Source organism: Trachurus japonicus, chromosome 9, assembly GCF_045865225.1.
Source record: "Trachurus japonicus isolate A0001 chromosome 9, Traja_1.0".
NCBI classification, from domain to species: Eukaryota; Metazoa; Chordata; class Actinopteri; order Carangiformes; family Carangidae; genus Trachurus; species Trachurus japonicus.
In genome coordinates this window covers 6,268,929-6,295,255 of record NC_140915.1, presented here as the reverse complement: position 1 = coordinate 6,295,255, position 26,327 = coordinate 6,268,929, and the positions used below count along the sequence as shown (strand labels likewise).

Below are 26,327 nucleotides of genomic sequence, written 5' to 3'. Positions count from 1 at the left end.
CAGAAACCTCGGATCTCCACACACACACACACACACACACACAGACACACAGACACAGACACACACACACACACATGGTTTTAACACAGTTTTAAGCCTGTGTGGTGGGGATGAGAGGTTTCTGCAGGACGCTGATTAATAAACTAACAAACTTCATCATCCAGTCGATTAATAAAAACATCTCAATCCTTCATCTCCACAGGTTCCTCCTCCTCCTCTTCTTTTTGTTTTTTTCTTCGCTGTGCAGCATCGGAAACACTTCAACAAAATAAAAGACTTCACTTCCTGTCTGTCAAAGGTCAAAGGTCGGAGGTCAGAGAACATGAGGAACGTGTCGTATAAACCAGAGGAGAAAGAAAGTAAGAAAAAGAAGAAGGGAGAGGAAACTCGACGATGCGTTCAGGGACCAACAGAAGAAGTCGAGTCGGGGACAAACTGGCAGAACAACCGACGTACATACGTGTTTGTTTACGAGGTTTTGTTTACGAGACCCTGTCCGCGTGTAATCAGCTGATGTGACCGTTTCCAAAACAAACACAAACACAAACACTCGGCAGCGTCACTTTTTCCTCCTCGGAGCCTCGGAGCCACAGAAACAAAAACAAACTGAAGCTGCAGAGGAAACTTTAAAACCTTAGTTTGATGTGAAAGTCACACAGACTTTGATCTACACGTGAACGTCACAGTTACTGAATCCTGGGTCAGTTAAGGCTGAAAAACTTTAAGCTTCGTTCACGCTCTGAAACTGAGATTTCAGAAAACTTCTTCACTAGTTTGGTTGTGGCTGTGGTGTCGCGTCTTATTTTGAAAACCCTGGAGTTGTGTTTTATGTTGAAAACTCTTGAGTTTAGATTTTATTTTGAAAGGTCTGGGAATGTAGTTTATTCTGAAAACTCAGGGGGTAGTGTTTTATTTTGAAAATTGTTAGAGTTGAGTTTAAATATGAAAACTCTGGAGTAGTGTTTTATTCTAAAAACGCTGCTGTTGTCTTTTATGTTGAAAACTCTGAGTTTAAGTTTTATTTCAAAAGGTCTGGGAATGTGATTTATTCTGAAAACTCAGGGGTAATGTTTTATTTTAAAAACTCTGAGTTTGGGTTTCATTTTGAAAATTATGGAGTAGCGTTTCATTTTGAAAACTCTGGAGTATTGTTTTATTTTGTAAATTCCGGCGTAGTGTTTTATTCTAAAAACGCTTCAGTTGTCTTTTATGTTGAAAACTCTGAGTTTAAGTATTATTTTAAAAAGTCTGGGATGGGTTTTATTCTGAAAACTCAGGGTTAACGTTTTATTTGGGGGACACGATAAAGTGAACTCTGAGTTTGGGTTTTATTTTGAAAATTCTGGAGCAGTGTTTTATTTTGAAAACTGTTGGAGTTGAGTTTAACTATGAAAACTCTGGAGTAGTGTTTTACTTTGAACACTCTGGTGTAGTGTTTTATTCTTATAACGCTGCGGTTGTTTTTTATGTTGAAAACTCAGAGTTTGTGTTTTATTCTGAAAACTCAGGGGTAGCGTTTTATTTTGAAAACTCTGGTGTAGTCTTTTATTTTGAAAACTTGGGTGTAGAGTTTTATTTTGAAAACTCTGGAGTAGTGTTTTAATTGTGTGTGTGAACGGCTTTGTTTTCCTGTTTCCCGACTCTGCTGCGCTGTGTCCCTGAACGCACCACCGTATGTAAACGCGGTCGCTCCTCGTGTTCTCGTGGCCTCGTCTCGTCTCGTCGTTTGTCCTCCATCTTGTCTCTTGCCTCTCTCCGTACTAGGCAATATTTTTTTTCGTAGGATCTGGTCTGGGAAAGTCCCGCCTTCCCCGCCTCTGATTGGCTGGATGAACTCTCCTCCGATTGACGTCATCTCACAACAGTACTGTAGTAAACTAAAACACACACCAACTGAAACTCTAGGTGTAATCAGTCGCCATGGCGAAGCGGTTTGCATTTTCGCCTGCGGTGCGGTGAATCCGAGTTCAATCCCCGCTGGTTTCACATTCCGAAAAATGTTGTTTTTAAATTTATATTCCAAGTTTACATTTTGAGTTTGAGAGAAGTGTAATTGTGCCATTGGTTAGGTTTAGGCAATGAAGAAAGGAGTTGGTTAAGTTTAGTAAAAAGACCAGGTAGAGGCTAGACAGGCCAGATAAGTAGAGAGAGTCCAGGTAGATCTAGGCACTTATCACACTTTACCGACAGCCTGCGTTTCACAGCCGTTTCACAGCCAAAACAAACAACCAATCAGGCGAGAGTCCTTCTAGCCAATCAGAGTCGAAAATGGAGCCCATCTAGCCAATCAGAGGTGGGAACGGCGGGAAAGGCGGGACTTTCCCGGACCTATCCTACGAAAAAAAATATATCGCTCTCCGTAGGCACCGATTGGTTTAAACGTTGCTGCTCTTGCTCTTGCTCTTGGCCCCGCCCCCCGGGCTGCTCTTGCTCTCCGACGACTTCCTGCCCGGCGACGAGTTCTGACAGGCGGCGAGTTTGGGGGCGGAGCCTGACGGACCGCCACTATTGTTGTTGTTGTTGTTGTGGTTCGTGTTTCCGCTCAGCGTCTCCATGATGGAGCGGAACGTCCCGAACGGACGCTTGCTTTCCGAGCCCCCCGTCGTCTGAGTCCTCTCCTTCTCCTTCCCATGATGCACCTTGGTGGCCGTCGGCGCCGTTGGCTCCGCCTCCTGGCCACCGGCGGCGGCGGCGGCGCTCTTGCTCTTGTGCACCTGCTCGTCGAAGGTGACCCTCAGCTTCAGGTTCTGCGACGTCTTGCGGCGCGACGACGGCGACTTCAGGGCGCTCTTCGGGCTGGTCGCCGCCGCTTTCTGCCCGTTAGCGGCTGCGTTGTCGAGGGCGTCGCCGGGCGTCTCCGGCGTTCTACCGTCTGTTGCGGCGGCGGCCTCGGGGTCGCTGGACGTGGGCGAGGGGTTGTACCCGACGCCGTCCACCGACTTGGAGCCGCCGCCGTGAGAGAACGCCTGCTGCTTCCTCATCATCAGGTGCAGGTGGTTCGACACCGGGTCCTCCTCTGTGATTGGCAGGTGCGACGGCCTATCGGGTCGCAGGCTGCTGTTGCCGGGCGGCGGCGGTTGCTGCGGCGGCGCGGCTGTGTTTTTACCTTCCTCCGGCGGGTAACCGTCAGAATCCGACTCGCTGAGGGAACGCTGCATGATCTGCTTCAGCCGGGCCAGCTTCAGCTCGCGGCGCTCCACCAGGCCGGTGCGGCGGCCGCCCGACGACAGCGGTGGCGGCGGCGGCAGCGGCCTCTCGCGGGGACACAGCGGCGGCGGCGGCTCTGACGCGGCGTCCTTCCCCAGCAGCTGCCGCAGCACCGAGTCCTGGCCCACGCCGCCCTGACGCACCAGCCACTGCCCGTCGCCCGGCGTCCCCTCCGCCGTCAGCATCATCTCAGGCCACGCATCCACCGAGGGCTGATGGGAGCTGGAGACACACACACGCTGTTATCAATGCGTGTTAGTAGTTAGGGCCACGGGGGCAACGCACCGAGCTCCACTGCTATCCACAAGTTTCCGAACATCCTCATCTATGGTCAAAAACGGAAGTCCGGTTTTGCATTTCCACTGGAATTGTACGCTTACGTTTCCATGGTTTTCAGTCGTTGTCATAGTTGTGGTAAACGCATGGATCTATAGACCTTTTCAGAGAGTATAAACAAAAAGTGTTACCAAGGATACTAATTAAGGCTCCATTCCATTTAGTGTACCAGAGCGTTTTCTAATGAGCCACACCTGTCTTTGTTTATACTCTCTGAAAAGGTCTATTCAGGGCCGTTGTATAGGGGAGAAAGGTGATGATAATTCTAGGGGCCCAGCGCCCAGTGGGGCCCACAAAAAAGCCCAGTAGTCAAATCTTTTTATGACTGATTTATTCTGCATACAGAAAACCCTGACTAATACTCATAGTAATGCTGCATTAGCATAAAAACTTGGTAGGCTAAATAAAAACTGATAATACATACGTTATCTAAGAAAAAAAACTGGATAAGTTAGGGGGTAGGGGCCCACTTTAGTATTCTTTAAGGGGGCCCAGAATTCCTGGCAACAGCCCTGGATCTATTAACGCTGGATTTTAACACAGATGTCAATTTGTGTGATATCCATTGTTAAAACCTGATTTTCATTTGAAAAAAAAATAAAAAATCCATGCATTTACCGCGACTACTGAAACCATGGAAACGTAAACATAATATTTCACCAGAAGAGCAAAACCGGCTTTTGTTTTTGACGTTCGGAAAAAGGTGGATTAAACAGAGAATGAATGGGAGGAGGTCAGAGAACAAACTAATTATTGGACTTTTTCAAACAGCTACTACTCCGGCATACTTTCACCTAGAGACTCCATTTAAACTGTAAAATGTAGACACAAGTCTTGTCTATTGGTGTCGTAATCCATGTTTCGATGGTTATTATAGTTTTTGAAAAATCACTGTTCAATGACCATGATCGTTTTTGGAGATATTTTGAGATTACAATGGGTGTGTATTGCACGGAATGTTCGTGCTAGAGTGGGTGACATCATCAGCTAGAGTGGGAGAAATTGTCCGAAATGTTCTCTTTTCACGCTGCTCACGGCCACAAATTTCACTCCACACACATGATTTTTTCCACAGTGGTAGAGAAACTTGTCCTCTCTCTATCAATGTGTTCAGCAAAGCAGAGAGACTTACAGATTTTAAACTGTGAGCCTCTCAGTGCGACCAGGTCCCTCTCTGCTCCTCATTGACTCTAATACAAAGATTTTCCGAGAGAAGCAGAACGGACTCCTGTTTATAACTCACAAGTGTTTCCAAAACATTTACTGTAGAAACACGAAAATCATATCAAAGCGTTCAGGAAGTCCTTACGACGACCACGGTCTGCTGCTTTTTCTGATAGGAGCTACCGCTATGTCAAAATCAGCCCAAATGTGAGACCAACACAACAACATAACAGTTATTAAGTCAACCTTTAAATTCTAATCTGGCTTGTACATTCATTTGTTGGCAATAAAGTTAAAAAATAAATAAATAAATAAATAAATAAATAAAAACCTACTACAGTGTGTGTGTGCATGTGTTACCTAGGTGACCGTGAAGGCGTCCCGTCTCCTTTGGGGTCCATGAGTCTCTGTAGTTGTTTCTGTAACGCTATCCTCTCTGTGGCCTGTCTGCACGACAACACACACACACACACACACGGACACACACCAGGATGAAAACACACACATCTCAGCATAGATAAACGCCTGTGACGACAACAACAACAACAGTAAAAAAAACAAAAAACGCGCCACTTACTCGTTCAGCTGTTTGGTGAGTTTGACGACCTGCGAGGCCAGAGACATGCAGGTTTCCACGACGACCAGGTACCGAGCGCAGGTGGTGTGTCCCTGCCGCTCGGCACTCTGGGAAGGACGCTCGCCGTGCTGGTTCTGCACCGTCACGTTGGAGCCGTACTCCACCAGCGTCTGAACACACACAACAGGTGAGATACAGGTGCAATGCATGATGGGATAACAAACTAAAAGTTTTTTTTTAATCTTTTTAAAATCATTTATTCTTAAAGGGATAGTTCCCCCAAAATTTAAATTTCACTCATTATCTACTCACCCTCATGTGGACTAAGGGCTGGGAGAAGTTTCAGAGTCCTCCGTGGCTTCTCTGAGTTACAGGGGGTCTCGGTGTAGCAGTGCATGTCCATATAATGGTTGCAAATGGATACCAACTGTCTTCGTAACAAAAAGACACACCAAAAAACTCTTCTCAGTTCGTCCAAATTTGACAAACCAGGAAGAGGAGCTTCGAGAAGCTTCTGCTACAAAACAAGCTTGAAATATAGACTTTTAATTTAATTTTTTTCGGGACAATTTCGCATTTCGGGGCTTTGATACAACGGACATTACATACGAGCAGCATGGAGGTATTTGGATGTTTTTTGGTGTGTTTGTGTGGTGTTTTTTGTTACAAAGACAGTTGATATCCATGTGCAACCGTCATATGGACATGCACTGCTACCTACGCCGAGACCCCCTGTAACTCAGAGAAGCCACGGAGGACTCTGAAACTTCTCCCAGTCCACATGAGGGTGAGTAGATAATGAGTGAAATTTCAATTTTGGTTGAACTATCCCTTTAATGATGTGAATTTAAAAAAGACTCTGTTGTTCTCCCTCCCTGTGCAGGACGGTGGTGGACGGTGGGTGTAACCATGGTAACGCGGCCGGCCGTGCTGCTGACCTGTATGCAGGTGAGGTGTCCGTACTGCGCCGCCACGTGAACGGCCGTGTTCCCGTTCTGGTCGACCTCGTCCAGAGAGATCGCCTGTTCCTGCATGAACTGGAGCAGCCACAGCAAAACCTTCTCCTGGTGGGGGGGGGGAGAATCAAACATTACACCTTTATAATGTTGTGCTGCAGTTATGGGATGTTGAGATAAAGAGACAGTTAGAGTTAGAGGAAGAGAAGGAAAGAGGAAGAAGAGGAGAAAGAAGGAGGGGAGAGAGGGAGAGAGAGGTTTGTTATGCTTTGTTGTTTTTATTTCATCTGCTCTTTACAAACACTTCGTAACTTTGTTAAGAAAGATGCTGTAAATAAAGTTTATTCTTATTTTCAAATAGAGGATTAAATCATCTCTGTTTATAACAATAAATAAAACATTATAATGTTGTGCTGCATTTATGGGATGTTGAGAGGAGGAGGAAGAAGAGGAGGAGAGAGGAAGAGGAGAGAGGAAGACGAGGAGGAGGAGGAGGAAGAGGAGGAGGAGGTGGAGAGAGGAAGAGGAGAGAGGAAGAAGAAAGGAGAGAGGAAGAGGAGGAGGGAAAAGAAGAGGAGGAGGGGGAAGAAGAGGAAGAGGAGAGAGGAAGAAGAAAGGAGAGAGGAAGAGGAGGAGGAGGAAGAGGTGGAGGAAGAGGAGGAGAGAGGAAGAAGAGGAGGAGAGAGGAAGAGGTGGAGGAGGGGGAAGAGGAGGAGAGAGGAAGAGGTGGAGGAAGGGGAAGAGGAGGAGGAGAAAGAGGAGGAGAGAGGAGGAAGAAGAAAAAGAGGAGGAAGGAGGAGGAGAGAAGAAGAGGAGGAGGAAGAGGAGGAGAGAGGAAAGGGAGGAGGAGGAAGAGGAGGAGAAGAAGAAGGAGGAAGAGAAAGAGGAGGAGAGAGGAAGAAGAGGAAGAAGAAGAGGAGGAGAGAGGAAGAGGGGGAGAAAGGAAGAGGGGGAGAGAGGAAGAAGACAAAGAGGAGGAAGAGAAGGAAAAAGAGGAGGAGGTAGAGAGAGGAAGAGGAGGAGAGAGGAAAGGGAAGAGGAGGAGAGAGGAAGAAGACAAAGAGGAGGAAGAGAAGAGGAGAAAGGAAGAGGAAGAGAAGGAAAAAGAGGAAGAGAGGAAAGGGAGGAGGAGGAAGAGGAAGAGGAGGAGGAGGAGGAAGTAGAGAGAGGAAGAGAAGGAAAGAGGAAGAGGAGGAGGAGGAAGAGGAGGTCACCTGTCCGTAGCGAGCAGCGTAGTGGATCAGACTGGGATGTTCTCTGGTGCAGCTCAGCTCGGCGATCGCCTCCGTCTCACTCACCATCCACCGCACACACTCCAGGTGGCCGTTCTGACACACACACACACACACACACACACACACACACAGTCGTCCTGTTAATCACCTGCAACACACTTCCTGTCTGGCAGCCAATCAGCAGCCTGGATTTCCTCCTCTCCTCCTCCTCACACACTTTCCCTTCTGGTCCGTTTCCTGCCGCTCAGGTTTACACGAGGTCATTGAACGCATCGGTGTGACCTCACTGAACTAAACTAAACTGAACTAAGCTGCCAAACGGCCAATCAGACGCCTGCTTCCTGTCGCCGGGTGCTGGAGGCAGATTTCTGAGATTCTACTGAAGATGAAGCTGCTCGCATTTTACTCTAAAGGGACATTGTGTAGGAATTCCTCCCATCTAGCGGTGCGGTTGTATATCGCAAGCAACTCAATCGTATTTTTCATGCTGCATTCACGTGAAATCGGGCAGACGGCAGACGAACGACAGCCGCTGCACGTAACGACATAAACAAGCCTCTATGTAAACAAGTGGTCCGTCAGCACGAGGCAAAACAATACACGTGGCAATATGTTGTCATGGCGATGTCATATTGTTTTACCGTCTTTCTCTGGACTTCTGTGACTAAAATGACATCTGGTTTGTTACCGCGGCCATCTGTCCGACTGCAGGTGAATGCAGCATCAGTGTAACGCTCCGTTCCTCCTCACTGCGTTACCGCGGTGACTTTTTCACAGACGCCACCTCGACCTGAGCCGACAGCTCCGGTGTCTCCGCTGAGTTTCCGTGGTTTCCTACCGTCACGCTGCCACTGAACGTAAAAACATGGCGACACCACATGGCAGCAGCACCGAGCTTACCCGCTCCATGGAGATATGAATGATATGAACGGCTCATTCAGAGCTTAAGCCTGGTACACACATAAAGATTTTCTAAATCTCAACCGATTTATTATCTGTGAGAGACCCCACACATGAAGATAAAAAATCTGTGATTGAACAGATTTGATCGTATTGTGTGTGGTGTCCTGCGATATTCCAAACACAACACACCACACACATTAAGATTTTTCAGAATCTTGACCCTCTGGTCAGAAAACGGTCCGCGGCATCAGCAGCGATACCAGGGGTGTCGTTGTAGCTACTCTTTCGGGTCAATTTCCGGAATGGACAATGAGAGCGACGTGATTTTTTTTAATGAAAGCGGGACACTTCAGCCTTTACAACGATCCCATCTGTGTGTGTCTGTGTGTCTGTGGCTCCGGACACCGAGCAGTCAAGCGGCTGTCCAATAGGGAGCCATGCGCTGTCACATGACGGGCTGTGAGTGGCGGTCACATGATCGTTTAAACATGGCTGCTGTGTTGCTGGCTGTTGCTGGCTACGATCGCTACTGTCTTTGCTATCGGCTATCAGGAAATCTCCTGTGTATGCGTGGATGTCTGTGTGAACCTCATGTAATGCCAGGGCTGCACCGTGGCTCTGTGAGGTTGCCGGTGCTGTGTGGAGAAGTGGCTTGTTGCCGCGAGCAGCATGCAGAGCTCGGCAAGCAGGCGCTTCTCCGCACAACACCGGCTTTCCACACACAAGATGACTTTTGATTGAAACGGCCACGGTTGTCGGCCCCGATAATCGTAAATATTGAACATGTTTAATATGCTACAATTTTGACTCTTAACACACCACACACTACAAGAGAATCTCATAAGATAATCTTAAGAGCTTAAGATAATCGGACGATTTTTGTCTTTGGTCGGAAGGGGGAAAATCGGGGCAAAATCAGCCCGATTATCTTAATGTGTGTGGTAGGCTTAACCAGAACACTTCAGTTTGTTGATGGGGGGGGATTACTGATTAATGAAAAACAGACTTTTGAACCAAATAATTGATTTCCGTGAATAGATAACAGGAGAAGTTACACAATGTCCCTTTAAAGCACACACACACACACACACACACACACACACACACACACACACACAGGTGCGTTACCTTGACGCCCAGGCCGGCGGGCGTGAGCTGCTGGCTGTTGCGCTCGTTGAGGCCGTCCTCCCCCATCAGCGAGGTGAGGTGCTGCAGCGTGTCGGCGTGGCCGCGGCACGCTGAGATGTGGAGCAGGTTGTTGCCCTCATCGTCTCGGATCAACTCCAGGTTGTCGGCCGCCAGGTGAGGCTGGGGGGAGGGGGGGGAAGAGGGATGAGAAAGGTGGAGGTAAAGGAGAAGGAAGAGGAAAAGGAGGAATAGTAGGAAGAAGAGGAGGAGCAACAGGGGTGAGAAGAAGGGAAAGGAGGAAAAGAGAGGAGCGAGATAAAGGAGGAGGAAGAGGACCAACAGGGAAATTGACAAGGGAGGTGAAAAGAAAGGAAAAGAGAGAAGAAAGGAGGGAGATAAAGGAGGAGGAGGAGGAGTAGATTAATCATCAGTCGCTTCTCCTCCTCTCTGTAGCCATGTTTCCATCCAAAGTGATTCGAATTACTGGGAAATGCGCATTAAAAGAAATTTGAATCCGGCGTGTTTCCATCTACGGACTTTAAAATATAACTATTTAAGACTTATATTAACACAAACATTCTGCTTACTTCTGCTTTAATGATAAACACTGGATGCGCTGTTGATAAGTTTGGTTTTTACTGAGGAGCTACGTCACACTCACACTTAATTCGAATCATCAACCAAAACCCGGTCCAAGCGAGCGTATTTCAGTTTGTGCGAATCAGGGGATTTTAATTAGAATCACGGCGTTTCCATCATCATTTTCTGATGCGTCTAAACAGCTGATGTGTTTCTCCTCCTCCACTCACCAGCAGAGAGATCTGTCCTTCTCTCACGATGTTCATGATGTTCTGGTTCTTCTTCGTCTCCTCATCCACCTCCACTCCTCCTCCTCCTCCTCCAAACCCTCTCGGCCCGACACCTCCTCCTGTAACTCCTCCTCCTCCTCCTCCTCCTCCTCCTCCTCCTCCTGCTGCAGCGGCCCAGGCCTTGGAGCCGTCCTGTCTGCCCAGGCTGCAGCTCTGCAGCGAGTACATCAGGCCTCCTCCTCCTCCTCCTCCTCCTCCTACTCCTCCTCCTGCTCCTCCTGGGGGCTCCACCCTCTGGGTCTGGGAGTCTGGGTAGACGCGGGCCGACAGCAGCTTGTCTGGAGGACGAGAACAAAACACACCGTCACATTTTAAAGGTCTCCCTCACAAAAGAGATCTCGAGGGACAACCTGGTTAAAAAAAAAAAAGGTTAAAAAAACCCCCCATTGGACATTTCTAGAAAAAAGTGTTAAAAATTCTCAAAAAAATAAATAAAGCGAAAAATTTATCCAAAAAAAAGTTTTCAAAGTTACAAATTTTCGAGAAAAAAGTGGTAAACTTTCTCGATTTAAAAAACTTTACTTTTTTACATAATGTACGTTCAAATTAGGGCCAATGGCGTGACTTTTTGGAATTTCACTAAAAACATTTAAACATTTCTAGAAAAAAGTGTAAAATTTCTCAAAAAAAAAGTAAAAAAAAAAAAAGAAATGCTAAAATATTATCCAAAAAAAGTTTTAAAAGTTACACATTTTCGAGAAAAAAAGGGTTAAACTTTCTCGATTTAAAAAACTTTACTTTTTTAGTCAATGTACGTTCAAATTAGGGCCAATGGCGTGACTTTTTGGAAATATTGTAGAGAAATTTCTGGAAAGAGTTGTACAATTTCTCTAAAAACGTTTATATTTCTAGAAAAAAGTGTTAGATATTCTCAAAAAGAAAGTTTTAAATGCCAAAAAAAAGTTGTAAAATTTCCCCCCCCAAAAAAAGGAAAAATTTTTGATAATTTTTTTTTTTAATTCTAGAAAAAGTAGTACAATTTCAAAAAAAAAAGAGTCAAAAATTAAAATTATGCAAAAAAATTCTTTAAAAAAGTTTTCAAAGTTACACATTTTTGAGAAAAAAGTGGTAAACTTTCTCAATTAAGAAATCATTACTTCAAAAAACATTACTTCAGTGTACGTTCAAATTAGGGCCAATGGCGTTACTTTTTCGAAATATTGTAGAGAAATTTCTGGAAAAAGTTGTACAATTTCTCTAAAAACATTTAAATATTTCTAGAAAAAAGTGTTAGATATTCTCAAAAGGAAAGTTTTAAATGCCAGAAAAAAGTTGTAAAATTAAAAAAAATTTAAAAAAAGTTAAACATTTTCGAGAAAAAAGTTGTTATGTTTTTTTAATTCTAGAAAAAATAGTAAAATTTCTAAAGAAAAAAAAAAAGTAAAAAATTTCACCAACAAACAAACCTGCGTCAGAGAACGAGGAGAGGGAGGACGAGCAGCTGAGGAGTCCAGAGGAGTGCAGCTCCGGCTGGTAACCACCTCCTCCTCCTCCTCCTCCTCCTCCTACGGACGGGGTGCGGTGCAGGTGGTGCAGGTCTGGATCCATGGACTTGGACTTCCTCAGGTCGGACCACTTCACCGGAGACAGGACACAGTACTGTAGGTAGACGTTTGTGTTAAAGCTCCTTCAGAATAAAGGTAGATGTTTGTGTTAAAGCTCCTTCAGAATAAAGGTAGATGTTTGTGTTAAAGCTCCTTCAGAATAAAGGTAGATGTTTGTGTTAAAGCTCCTTCAAAATAAAGGTAGATGTTTGTGTTAAAGCTCCTTCAAAATAAAGGTAGATGTTTGTGTTAAAGCTCCTTCAAAATAAAGGTAGATGTTTGTGTTAAAGCTCCTTCAAAATAAAGGTAGATGTTTGTGTTAAAGCTCCTTCAAAATAAAGGTAGATGTTTGTATTAAAGCTCCATACAGTATAAAGTAGGGGTGGGAGAAAAAATCAATTCACATAAATATCGCAATATTTTTTTTTTTTTTTTGCATTTTTAAAAATATTGTGCAATGTGCATTTGTTCGCCTTTTTTTTTTTTTTACATACAGAGAGTACAGGTTTTGAAAAGGTTTCAAGTTCACTTTATAATGGAGTATGTTAATTTCTAGGCTCCTACAGTGTTTGTGTGCAGATAAATGTTAAAAATGCTAAAACTAAAAATCGAGAGAATCGGCAATATCGTAGAATCGCAATTTAAATCGAATCGCCATCCAAAAAATCGTACAAGAATCGAATTGGGAGAAAAGCATATCGTCCCAGCCCTAGTATAAAGGTAGATGTTTGTATTAAAGCTCCTTCAAAATAAAAGTAGATGTTTGTGTTAAAGCTCCTTCAAAATAAAAGTAGATGTTTTGTAGCTTCTATTTTGATGGATTTACAGTTACATCCTTTTTCTCATCCATGCTGTTTCCTGTGGTACCTGAGTCTGTGAGCTGCTGTTGCTGCTGCTGTTGCCGAGGCTCAGGGGCTCGTTGTTGTTGTGGGACAGGCCGGAGCTCTTCTTCTTCATCCCTCCTCCTCCTCCTCCTCCTCCGCGGCTCCTCTCCAGCGTGCCGCCCCCGCCCCCCGCCGTTGCTAAGCGCTGGGCGGCGGCGGCGCGCGGCAACGTGGACATCTGCTGGCTGGACTTGATGTAGGGGACGTCGAGGATCTCGTCCATGTCGAGGTCGTAGTGCTCCAGCTCCCCGAACAGAGCCTGAGGGTTGTTTCCTCCTCCTCCTCCTCCTCCTCCTCCTCCTCCCTTCCCCTTCCCCCCCGCCCCGTCAGAGGAGGACGAGGCGGCGGCGACGTGTCCGTGTGGCGGCGGTTTGTCTTTGTCGGCAGCAGCGGCGTCGTCCTTGCTGCCCTCGCCGCCGCCAGCAGGGGCAGCAGCGGCGGCGGCGAGGCCGGGCCCCGGCAGCAGCAGCAGCTTCCCCCCGTCGGCCTCAGAGTCGCTGGTCTCCGGCTGGTGCTTCAGAGGAGAGACGCGCTTCACCGGACGGAACTTACTGTGGACGTCCGAGGGTTTGATTCCCCCGACCCCGCCACCGCCGCCAACGCCTCCGATGCCGCCACCAATGCCACCAACGCCGCCGCCGCCGTGGGAGGACACGCCGCGACTCCAGTTGATGGCCGGAGCTGCAGGAGGAGAGAGGGTGAGGATTTTGACCAAATAACTAGGCCTAATCAATTAATCATTTAAATCAGTGGTTCTCGAACTTTTTTACATCCTTGAGGGAAACACCAGAAATACACAAATATTAGTTCTCAGACTGAAGAATGTTACTTTTTTTTAGTCAATGTACATTCAAATTAGGGCCAATGGTGTGAAGTTTTGGAAATATTGAGGATACATTTCTGGAAAAACTGGTAAGATAAGGTAAAATTCCTTTTTTTTTTTTTTAAATGGTAGAATTTTTTTTAAAAATGTAGAAAAAGTGGAAAAATGTCTCAAAAAAGTGGTAAAATTTCTCAAAAAAGTGGAACAATTTCTCAAAAAAGTGGTAAAATTTCTCAAAAAAGAAGTAAAAAAAAATGTCTAAAAAAAAGTGGAAAAATCCCTTTTTTTTAAAAAAGTGGTAAAATTTCAGGAAAAAGTTGGGGACCCCTTGAACCCTCTTAAAGACCCCTGGGGGTCCCCAGACCCCACTGTGAGAACCACTGATTTAAATAATCGACAGATTAATCGATAATGAAAATAATCGTTAGTTGCAGCTCTCAGTTTGTTTTGTTTCGTTGCGCTTGGCTTATTAGGATCTCCATTTGCTGCAGCTATTATATATATATATCACATTATAAAACGGAAAGGTGAAATCCGGCGATCTGATTGGTTGTTAACCATGGTATAATGAGCATATACCATGGCTACTATTCTAAAACCTCATCACAGCGCAGGCTATCACTCCACGTCAGGCACGTATGACTGGTATGAATGGAAGTTGTTGTCATGTATCCATGACAACGGATTGTTGCAGTCCGTAGCAAAAGACAGTTGATGTTTTTACGACGTTAAAAAACGGACTAAAGTAGTTGACTTCACATGTTTAAGGTTAACTTTCACCTCCGGGGAGGGTTAACAATGGTAGAGGGGACTGAGCAGTGACTTTCACCTGAAAAAAAGCGGAGGAAAAGACGAGATGCAGAGCTACTAGGAGCTAACGTCCCTCCGCTTCGCGTCGGGCTGAACAACGCCCCTTAGCCGTGGTATAATGAGCATATACCACGGCCTGTCGTGATATATTGCTTAAATATTACACTGTTCGTCACGTCAATACATAACAAAGAAAACAATACAATATGAGCATGAGGTTTGTGTTGTAGGATCAGGATTTAACTTTGATCTGAAATTTGATTCTGATCCCAGCAGTTTGGTGGATTCAGAAACAAAAAGTGATTTTAATTAGTTAGCCTAATTTCAAACTGGTCAAATAAACAACATTTATAATGTATAAATTTATATAATATTTACATTGTACGATTCAATTTGGTACCTGATTACAGTGATAAAGCAAATAAACTTTCATATTTAATTGCACAAAGTCGGAATGTTTTTCCCAACTACTACACATGTAAATGACATTTTAACCTTAATGAACATTTACTTTTTTATTCATTCTTTTGTGGGTCAGATAAGGTCTGGCTGTTTAAAAGACACCGAAGAAACATAACAACAGCTCAGAAAACACAATGCTGCTCTTCTACCTGTTGTTCACAGACCTAATAACCTTCACTGTGATATTTAGTCCAATGTAACACTCGTTATCTGGATTTGTTAATCTAGAAAAGTGGATTACGTGATCCTGGATGGAAAAACAAGGGATTTTTAAACATTTTGAACAACTGGGCCCAGGACATTATAGGATCAACTGAATGACTGATTGATTAATTGATTGATTGATTGGTTGTTGAATACCTGGCCTTTCCTCAGCTGGACCATCACTCCTCCTGGACAGTTCGGGGATGCTCTTCAGAGACGTCACAGAGTACTGAGGACAGAGGACAGAGAGGCTGCAGAGTTAAGAGGCCGAGAAGGCGACTGCAGCTGCATTTAGACCAGACCGGCTGATCACAGCTCCTTCACTAACAGCTGTAATTAAAACGCTCCGTTTACAGTTTTATACACTCAGTTAAACTCAGTCGAGCTTCACCGTTTGTTTCTTCTCTGAGCTGCTGGATCACTCACACCGGCTTACAGACATCTGCTGCTCACTCTGACTGATAATGTCTCTTCACTTTCTATTTCCTTTTTTTTTCTCCAGCTGCTTTTAAAGGGATAGTTCACCCAAAATTGAAATTTCACTCATTATCTACTCACCCTCATGTCGACTAAGGGCTGGGATCGGCGTAGCAGTGCATGTCCATATAACAGTTGCAAATGGATACCAACTGTCTTCGTAACAAAAAGACACACCAAAAAACATCCAAATACCTCCATGCTGCTCGTATGTAATGTCCCTCTTGTATTGAAGCCCCGAAATGCGAAATTGTCCCGAGAAAAATTAACTAAGTCTATATTTCAAGCTTGTTTTGTAGCGGAAGCTCCTCTTCCCGGTTCGTCAACTTTGGACGAACCGGGAAGAGGAGCTTCGAGAAGCTTCCGCAACAAACAAGCTTGAAAACTAGACTTATTTAATTTTTTTCAGGACAATTTTGCATTTCGGGGCTTCAATACAAGAGGGACATTACATACGAGCAGCATGGAGGTATTTGGATGTTTTTTGGTGTGTCTTTTTGTTACGAAGACAGTTGGTATCCATTTGCAACCGTCATATGGACATGGACATGAGGACTCTGAAACTTCTCCCAGCCCTTAGTCCAATTTCAATTTTGGGTGAACTATCCCTTTGAACTATCCCTTTAAGTCTCTACACTTTCTATTTCCTTTTTTTTCTCCAGCTGCTTTTAAAATGGAGTGCTGAATGACTGAGTAAGATCAGGACGAAGGAACCTGGAGACGATTGTTACGGTGGCCGGCGAGGGCGAACGCGCCGCAAACGGCCAAGTTACGCTGCACAGAAAATGATGCAAAACCAGAAACAGAGAAATCAAATGCAACAGAAAGACCTTTAATTGTCGGTGCAAGCTATTTTTAGAACGGCGAAGCGGAGCCGTGAGCTGCTCAGAGCTACGCTACGGAGGCTCATTATGGGATTTCATGGTTTCCCTCATCAAACTCATCAAATACACAATCCAACAACTCCACAACGCTCTGGTGGACAAGTTGTGACCTGCACATTCACCACACTATGAGATAATAACACAACGTTACCACACAGAGTTGTTTTAGAGGGAAATTCATGCAAAACCGCTGATGTGCGTTGCCTTCAGGGACAGTTTTTCATCAAGCAGTCTCTGTATTTACCTCTAAAACAACTCTGTTTTAACATTTGTGGAAAAGTGGCAGAATATGTCTCCTTTAACTAACGTTCTCCGTATTGTTAGTCACTGTAACTTCTTTCTGGGAGACCCGAGGGTTGTGATTGCATTTAACGCGTTTTTCTGTTGCACTTATTTTGTGGGTTTGCATGTTTTGAGTTCTACATTGTTTCTGTGATTGCAGCATTTCTCAGTTACATTGGTTTTGCATCATTTCTACGTATATTTGCAGCGTTTTTGTCCTCGTCGGCCACCGTACCGTACTGTACCGTACCGACCGTCGGTCACACTCACCACTGAATCATCGGAGAAGTCGATCTCGTCCAGGTCCAGGTATTCAGGAGCCTCCATGTTCACACACACTCATCATCAGCCTGAGCAGCAGCTGCAGGAGGGAAAACAACACAAACCAGAGTCAGACTGACAGGCGTCTTCATCGGAGTGAGAGGAGCGAGTTCACCGAGCAGCCGCCACTATATAGTGACTGAATCTATCCCACAATTCACCGCGAAATGTAGTGAACATCCGATGGTCACTAACCAGAGCAAGATATCCCATCATGCATTGCGGTCACGGATCGACGCCGTTACCACATCGGCCCAGAGCGACCGGTGTAGCTACCAAATAAATGAAGTAGTGACCGGTGTAAATAAATGTGTCCAGGCTGCCAGAGTTGTCCGGTCACGGCTTCCACAGACTCCCACAACAAACGTCGGAGCAAATTTCCTAACAAGCGTTATAAACTGACCACAGGCTCTGGATAGCGAGGCTAATTTCTGTTAGCCCGTCTATGGTGTTTTACATTATACGTTAGCATTAAGCTAGCGGACGTTATGCTTAGTTGTGACACGTTGTTTCAAACTATGTGGGTTTGATTGAACATCTTTGGTGCTTAAATATATATATTACCGCTTAATACATTGCTTTACTCCTCTTTTTATGTTGGTACCTATACACCCGTAGGTCTATGCTACTGTACACCGGCCGTTACCATGGTTGTATCCATGGTACCTACGCCGGCTGTTACGATCGCGGTCGGAAAGTTTTAATTACGCGACCTAATACGTCATTAACTGTGCGGTGGAGTAGTGTCCGAAAGTGTTTTTTTATTTGACCAGTGAGTCCACTATATAGTCACTATATTGAATTCACTATATAGTGAGTAGGGAGGAGGGAATGAGGGAGGGATTTCGGACACAACCTCAGACTCAGACTCAGGAAGCGGCTGCAGGAAACCGGGTCCAGTCAAGTCCTGGTGAAAACCCAGCGTCGGACTCTTCTGTGTTATTGTTCCAGTCTGAGTTTGACGGACGACGAGCTGCAGCTCAGCGAGCAGAGAGGAAGCCGAGGGAGGGACGGAGAGTTTCAGTCTGAGGCTCAAACTCACCGAATGAAAGGTTTTAAACTGTCTGAAGCTCAAAGTGTCAGAGGAACAAGAAACTACAGAAACACAGAGTCCCTGAACGTTACACAGGAACACAGAGTCCCTGAACTAGGGATGGGCATTTCGAATAATTTTCTAACCGAGTAACCTAACTTTGTCGTAACCGGGTAACCGATTACTGTAATAAAAAAATAAAATGACGTCATGTCTGATGGACAGAGCGCAGTCGGTGCATAAATGCGCTCTGTCCGTCAGACAGTCGCATTACTGACACACAGCGTCGTCAGACTAAATATCAGGTGGATAATAAGAGTAGAGATGGAGTTTAAGATGCACATATGGGGCATGTGCATCTTTATGCCGGGGAATAAATGCGCTGCATGCGCTCTGAGTGCAGCGCCTTTATGCCACGGCTGCCTCGGAGGAGAAAACTTTTTTTTCTTTTTAATTAAATCATTAGCGGTGCTTATTTATTAGTCCACACTACATGTTGGTGCCTTCGGTCCTCTCTGCCTCGCATCGTTTCAGGAAATAACTGGGAAGGTTTCAGAATGTTTGTAAACTGAAAGCAGATTTTCTAACAGACTTGATGACACCTGTCGTCTCCGAGGGAACCACCACAGATTATTGTAAAAGGATTGAAAGTCCGAGGCTCGATCCAAAACGCTTTTACACAGCAGAAAATCACGTTGCTTGATCCGAAACTGTTTAACACTACAAAAAGCCGAACCATGACATGGTAATGTAGTTTGATCCGACACTAGACTGTCGCTCTAACGTGCCGTTTTTTGAATCCTAGGTTAACCAGATAATAATTTATAACCGAGTAGCAGATTGCCTACTCGGGTAACCGTGCACATCCCTATCCTGAACGTTACACAGAAACACATAGTCCCTGATATTACACATGAACACATAGTCCCTGAACGTTACACAGAAACGCCGAGTCCCTGAACGTTACACAGAAACACCGAGTCCCTGAACGTTACACAGAAACACTGAGTCCCTGAATGTCTCTTGAACCGCAGAGAAAAGGCCTTGAGTTCCTGAACGTTACACAAAAAACGCTGAGGCCCTTTAACGTTACAAAAAACTGGAGGCCTTGAACGTGACACAGAAACACTGAGCTGCTGCTGTTACAGTTAAGACCTGCTGCTAATCGGACTAAAGGTCAAAGGTCAACATCACAGTGACATGGTTTTGTTTCCAGTGAACACGCCATCATTAAGAAAGAAAGAAAGAAAGAAAGAAAGAAAGAAAGAAAGAAAGAAAGAAAGAAAGAAAGGTATATAGCAGAAGTGAAACGACACTGAGGCGGTTTCACTCTCTTCTCGTGGATCAACACTTGAGAATAAAAACACCAGTAAAGTGTAAAACAAGGCGCTGTAGGCTTCATGTAAATATTCCTCTCTCCGTGTTTCTGAGTTGGACGGACTTTATCTACGGTCCCTGAAGGGGTCGGAGCTGGGAGCTGTTTTCAGACTGTGTGGGAGCGACCGACCGCGGCACGAAACCAGTCAGAACATAAACCTCTGATTGCAGCTTTGAGAAAAACGGCCGAGGCCCCGACATCCTTGATAACAACAGTTTAGGCCTGAAACCAGACGGCCAAAATAAAAGTGGATGAAGAGAGGAGGAGGAGGAGGAGGAGGAGGAGGAGGAGGAGGAGGAGGAGGAAGAGGAGGAAGACGTGTCTGTTTATGTGAATGGGTCCACTCCAAATCCTCTCAGGCAACAAGACGTTAAAACAATCAGAAACACGGAGCAGGAGGAGTTTGTGTCGTCACGTCGTCGTCGTTGTCGTAGTCTCCCGTTTGTTAAACTGGTGTAAAAATAGAAACGTCAGAGCTGGAACTAGTTGTTGTCTCAGAACACACTCAGTCTGATCTGAGGTCTGTTTAACAAAACACAGTTCAGCTTCTCAGACTCAAACTCATTTTAGATCGTCAACGACAGGAAACGTCAACTTCCACTAAAATCTGAAAATGTGCCTTTTTAAATCAAATCTGTTTTTAGCAGCTTGAAAAATCAGTGAACTTTCACATCAACTCAAAATTCAAACTGTCTTGAATGACTGTGAGATGCACAATTCCTAACAATGTGATTGTCTTAATGGGATAGTTCACCCAAAATTCAAATTTCTACTCATTATCTCCTCCCCCTCATGTGGACTAAGGGCTGGGAGAAGTTTCAGAGTCCTCCGTGGCTTCTCTGAGTTACAGGGGGGCTGTCGGTTGTGAACGGAGCTCACTTTTCTTCATCCAAAAAGACACACCAAAAAACATCCAAACACCTCCATGCTGCTCGTCTGTAATGTCCCTCTTGTATTGAAGCCCCAGCATGAGAAATTGTTCCGAAAAAAATTACATAAGTCTATATTTTAAGCTTGTTTGTAGCGGAAGCTCCCAGTTTCTCAGTTCACTGCTCTTCCTGTGTCAGTGCAAATCTCACGTGATTTGCACTGACACCCAGTTCACGGCTCAGCAAATCGTGCGAGATTCCGCTAGAGCAACACTGGGAGCTTCCGCTACAAACAAGCTAAAAATATAGACTTATTTAATTTTTTTTCGGAACAATTTCTCATTTCGGGGCTTCAATACAAGAGGGACATTACAGACGAGCAGCATGGAGGTATCTGGATGTTTTTTGGTGTGTCTTTTTGTTACGAAGAAAAGAGGACTCTGAAACTTCTCCCAGCCCTTAGTCGACATGAGGGTGAGTAGATAATGAGTGAAATTTGAATTTTGGGTGAACTATCCCTTTAATGAACACAGCTGCAGCTTCTCCGACTCACACTCATTTTAGATCGTCAACGACAGGAAACATCAACATCCACTAAAATCTGAAAATGTGCGTTTTTTAAAATCAAATCTGTTTTTAGCAGCTTGAAAAATCTGTGAACTTTCACATCAACTCAAAATTCAAACTGGGATGCACAACTCCTAACGATGTGATGGTCTTAAAGGTTGGGTCTGGAGTTTTTTTGTGGTCTTTTGCTCTGTTTTGTTCAGGTTTAGTTATGCACGTGGACGTTTCTGGGTGGAGCGAGAGAGTCGCAGTCAAGCAAAAATATCTACGGCGAGAGAGTCGGTGTTTTCTCTCCAGCCAGTGACGGAGCTCAGGTGAAGCTACGTGCAGCAGAGCAGGAGGCTCAGGCCTGCTAGCCGCACTAGCTGTCTCTGAGGCTGTGGTGGAAATTATGAGCAGAAATTTTGACACCATTTTAGGTGCAAATACAGTCTGGTCTCGGTGCTGGAGACCCATTTGAATAAACAGCTCAGATCCATCAAAAAAAGCTAAATTTCAGCCATGACGGCCCGTTATTGCGACAACAACTGCACTGTTGCGAAGTCACGTTGCTGCTTTGACATTTTATTTACATTTGCTTCGCACATGGATGTGACAGCAGCGGATGTTACGACGTGCAGCTTTGACGTCATATCAGAGCCTTAATGTCAGTAAATTTGAGTAAAATACTAGGACTGGGACGATATGCTTCTCTCCCGATTCGATTCTCTACTACAATTTTTTGGATGGCGATTCGATTTAAATTGCGATTCTACGACATTGCAGATTCTCTCGATTTTTAGTCTTTAGCATTTTTAACATTTATCTGCACACAAATACAGCAGGAGCCTAGAAATTAACATACTCCATTATAAAGTGAACTTTATACCCTTATAACCCTTTTCTAAACCTGTACTCTCTGTATGTAAAACAGGTTAACAAATGCACATTGCACATTATTTAAAAAAAAAAAAAAAAAAAATTTGAAATTTTTTCTCCCACCCCTATAAAATACAGACTTCACTTATCCCGTGCAAATGCGGCGCAAGAAACACAGACATGGGGGGGTAATTTACAAATTACCAGACGTCCCCAGGTAATACTAGTCCTGTGCGAATAGGGCTTTAAGGCTGTATTCAGACCTGGATCGATTGGAGAAGTTGTTTTACGAAACTAGGGAGCGTTTGACCCCAAATATCGGTCCGTTTGGTCGTAATACAGTATGTGAACACAGCGGTCGCGCTCGGATGTGAAAATAAAACAAGCAGGCCGAGATTTTCCATTTGGGCCCTTTAGGAGCGATTCGTTGGCTTCCTTATTTTATTTTGGCTGTGTGTGGTTCAGACCAGGTCAAGTTTTACATTTTTTAGGCCTGTTGAAACCTCTATTCCATGTTTTTTGTTTTTCCGGGGTCTCCGCCGCCTCCTCCACCTCCTCCTCCTTCTTCCAGGTAAGATTTCTGACCAATGAGAGAACAGCTGGTTCATTCATGGCATTTGTTTGCATTTTGGACCGAGTTTGGGACTGTTAAAGGGACAACGAGGAGTTTCTATTTGGTTATAAAAAAGTCTCACGTTGATGTGGATGAATCTACGTTACCACTTGTTAATGGGCCCATTTTAGATAAATATATCGTTTTGTCTCTATTGTTATTTTGTTATTATTAGTGGTGGTGGAGATGCTGGGTGAGCCGACCAGCGTTTCTTTACTTTCGGTTTCGCGGACGCTGAAATTGAAGCTAAATGTAGGGTGAAAAGCTTTGCTTTTCCAAAACTCCTCGTTGTCCCTTTAACATGTGAACACAAACGACCCAAAAAGACAAATGCATTGCAACAATTGTCCAGTTTTTAACGGAGTGAATCAGAACAAAAGAAAAAACGAGCAGCCTAGAAGTCTCTGCTTTTCAAAATAAAACAGGGCCAGCAGCAGCAGCAGCAGCAGAAGCAGCAGCAGCGTTTGGCTCGGTTTTCATCTTCACAAGGAAAAGAGTCGAGTTACACAACAAAAACAAACACATGTGGAGAGATAGCGGCAGTCGATTAACAGGAAAGAAAAAGATCAGACAGACTCTTTTCTCTATCTCTGAACACGACTTGAGAAGAGAACAACATCTACAGTGTAAACTGGTCGGGTCAGGTTGAGGCTGTAATTCAGATTAAAGACTGAAACCTGATTACAGGCGTTAAGACCTGCAGACTGGACGGTGGCCACGTTAAATCTCATTAGCGTGGCGTTGGTTGGGCTGAGTCGCTCACTTATTCCACCGTGCGTCAGATTTTATCCACGTTTCATGATGCTGAGAGACTGAAACACGTTACATCACTTATAAAAACAAGATGGACCCCTCAACTTCATTAAAAATCACACTTATATGATGTAAAATATCATAATTAAAAGAATAAAGAGCAGATATTACATAGATAAGAGGTGTGGTTATTGATTAGGGCGTTGTTTTGATCATTAACTTTCACCAAACTCTGTAAATGATTATAGACTTTCTTCTATTTCACTACTTTATGGCTCTTTAATTAACAAATAAAAATGTGTGTGTGTGTTTTGTTTTGTTTTGCGTGTTTGTTCTGATGTGAAACACAACTTCCTGCGACAAATACTCAGTTTGATCTTGTTATGTTTGAACATTTATTTACTATTTCACCACGTAAATAAATATTTGTAGTCTATGGAAGCCCTGAGTGGCCAAAAGGGAAAAAAACATCCTAAATGTATAAATGTATGGTCGCAAAGGGCTTCTGTAGTTCATGATTTTAACTTTATGAAGCTTTAAGTTAATTTTAATACGTTAACTAAGGCATATGCACAGTGAGTATCAAGTTCAGTTAAAACTTAAAGTTCACATCCTAGAATTACTTTCATTCATTGGTTTATGTCAGAACTGAGTAAAAAACGCAGCAAAACCTAAAAGATGTTCAGTTCACTGTGAGAAACTGATAAAAATACAAAGATATCAACGACATTGAAGCCGAAACTTGATGAATCTGTGTTATTTTCTTATAGATTCATTAGAAAACATGCCATTAGTTGCTGATGGTTGTTATTAAGCTGAATATCTACTTATAATTTCACTTTTAATGAATTTTAATGAAAGAAAAACACTTACAGTTTGATGTAAGACTTGAATAAATAACATTAGACTGTGACTTTTCCTTTATTTTCAGTATTTACCAGGTTAATCTGACAGCAGACTATGGTAGTTAACAGTCGGTGAGCAGCAGCAGCAGCAGCTAATGAAGTTAATGTTGATAACCAGAGATGTAAACAGTGTGAACAAGCTGAATATCTACTTATAATTTCACTTTTAATGAATTTTAATGAAAGAAAAACACTTACAGTTTGATGTAAGAGTTGAATAAATAACATTCGACTGTGACTTTTCCTTTATTGTCAGGTTTAATGTCAGAAATGAAAAAGCAAAATCTAAAAGATGTTCAGTAGCCTACACTGTGAGAAAAGCTGAAACTTGATGAATCTGAGTTATTTTCTTACAGATTCATTAGAAAACATGTCATTAGTTGCTGATTTACTTAATTATTCAACTAATTGCTGCATATCTGTAACATTTTAGAGTCTATGGTTGTTATTAAGCTGAATATCTACTTATAATTTCACTTTTAATGAATTTTAATGAAAGAAAAACACTTACAGTTTGATGTAAGAGTTGAATAAATAACATTAGACTGTGACTTTATCTTTATTTTCAGTATTTACCAGGTTAATCTGACAGCAGACTATAGAGACTGGTAGTTATCAGTTGGTGACCAGCAGGAGCTAATGAAGTTAATGTTGATATCAGAGCTGAATATCTACTTATAATTTCACTTTCATTGGATTTTAATGAAAGAAAAACACTTAGTTTGATCCTAAATGTGCATGGTCGCATATTTTTACGTTCACATAAGTTCAGGAATGAGTAACAAGTTCAGCTAAAACTGAAAGTTGATATGATTTAAGAACACATCAGGCTACTATGATTACTTTAATTATATTGATTAACTACCAGTCCCTGCAGCCTGCTGTCAGATTAACCTGGTAGCCTAAAGGAAAAGTCACACTTTAATGTTATTTATTCAACTCTATGTTGTTATTAAGCTGAATATCTACTTATAATTTCACTTTTAATGGATTTTAATGAAAGAAAAACACTTACAGTTTAATGTAAGAGTTGAATAAATAACATTAGACTGTGACTTTTCCTTTATTTCCAGTATTTACCAGGTTAATCTGACAGCAGACTATGGTAGTTAACAGTCGGTGAGCAGCAGCAGCAGCAGCAGCAGCAGCAGCAGCAGCAGCAGCAGCAGCAGCAGCAGCAGCAGCAGCAGCAGCAGCAGCAGCAGCAGCAGCAGCAGCAGCAGCTAATGAAGTTAATGTTGATAATAACCAGAGATGTAAACAGTGTGAACACGGTGGGTTAGGGGGCTCAGGGTTTTGGCCTGGCTCGGCTCGGCTCGGCTCGGTTTAGTGTAGTTTGTTAACCCGCTGGTACCTGCTCACGTAGCGGCAGCAGGAGGCTCGTTAGCTCGGCTAGCTCCGGAGCGGCTAAGGAGGAGGAGGAGGAGGAGGAGGAAGCTGGAAAAACGAGGTCAGTCGGAGCACAAAGCTCAGGTAGAAAAAATAATAAATAATGAAATAAATAAAGTAAAGGCTGCGGCCGGGAGGAGCCGCTCCGTGAGGCCGTTACCTGGTGGAAGGTGTCCGGGGAGAAGCGGTCGCAGTCCGGCGGGGATGATGAAGGCAGCAGAGCTAACAGGAGCCTCGATACAGCTGTTTTTCTTTTTTCTTTTTTCTTTTTTCCTCCTCCTGTCGCCTCGATGTCTTGAAAAGCACAAAGACTTTGACATATGGGCAGCGCAGAGAGGAGCGGCGCGACGAGGGCTCACTCTGACCACAATACAGAATACAGAATACACAGACCCGACCTGGCCCGGAGAAGAACTACACTTTCACTTTTATAACAATAATAGCCTCTATGTACTGCTGTATAATACATACATTACATACAATATTACTATTACTATAAATTATTGTTATGGTTATTATTATTAAGTATTGCTATGTTTATTAAATGTGATCAACTTTATTAGAAACACACACACACCCTTATAATAGTATTATTTTGTATTTTTAGTTTAGTCTTGTACAGAGACAGCTCTTAAAGGGACAACGAGGAGTTTTGGAAAAGCGAAGTGTTTTCACACTACATTTATGAGCCTCCGCGCACACCGTACATTTCTTTGACCGGCGCAAGACAGACTCATGTTTTCATTCATCAAGAATTAAAGTCAGAGGTTGGAAGACGATCACATACCGTCGTAGTTCCCACCATAAACGGAGATTCGGCGGCGTTATTCTCATGACTCGCCACGAAACCGAAAGTAAGGAAACGCTGGTCGGCTCGCCCAGCATTTCCACCACCA

General features: G+C 43.8%; 1 protein-coding gene across 1 annotated transcript; it reads right to left on the bottom strand.

The window, feature by feature from the left end:
- Positions 1 to 2,361: 2,361 nt before the first annotated feature.
- sncaip (synuclein, alpha interacting protein) lies at positions 2,362 to 25,741 on the bottom strand. The gene is made up of 12 exons (XM_085788073.1): positions 25,592 to 25,741; positions 17,016 to 17,106; positions 15,259 to 15,331; positions 12,787 to 13,484; positions 11,782 to 11,974; positions 10,316 to 10,653; positions 9,507 to 9,686; positions 7,455 to 7,568; positions 6,223 to 6,348; positions 5,285 to 5,454; positions 5,068 to 5,154; positions 2,362 to 3,429 (listed from the first exon to the last, which is right to left on the bottom strand). Exons 2-12 carry the CDS (start codon positions 17,070 to 17,072, stop codon positions 2,376 to 2,378), a joined length of 3,090 nt encoding a protein of 1,029 aa, XP_085644199.1. The 5' UTR covers positions 17,073 to 17,106; positions 25,592 to 25,741; the 3' UTR covers positions 2,362 to 2,375.
- Positions 25,742 to 26,327: the final 586 nt, after the last annotated feature.

Bases quoted from the DNA above. Each gene is read 5' to 3' on its own strand.
- sncaip (XM_085788073.1), bottom strand. From the start codon at position 17,072: ATGGAGGCTCCTGAATACCTGGACCTGGACGAGATCGACTTCTCCGAT. The intron at 15,332-17,015 runs GTGAGTGTGACC...CTCTGTCCTCAG, and splicing joins ACTTCTCCGATGATTCAGTG to TACTCTGTGACGTCTCTGAA. The intron at 9,687-10,315 runs GTGAGTGGAGGA...CCCTCCCCCCAG, and splicing joins AAGGACAGATCTCTCTGCTG to CCTCACCTGGCGGCCGACAA.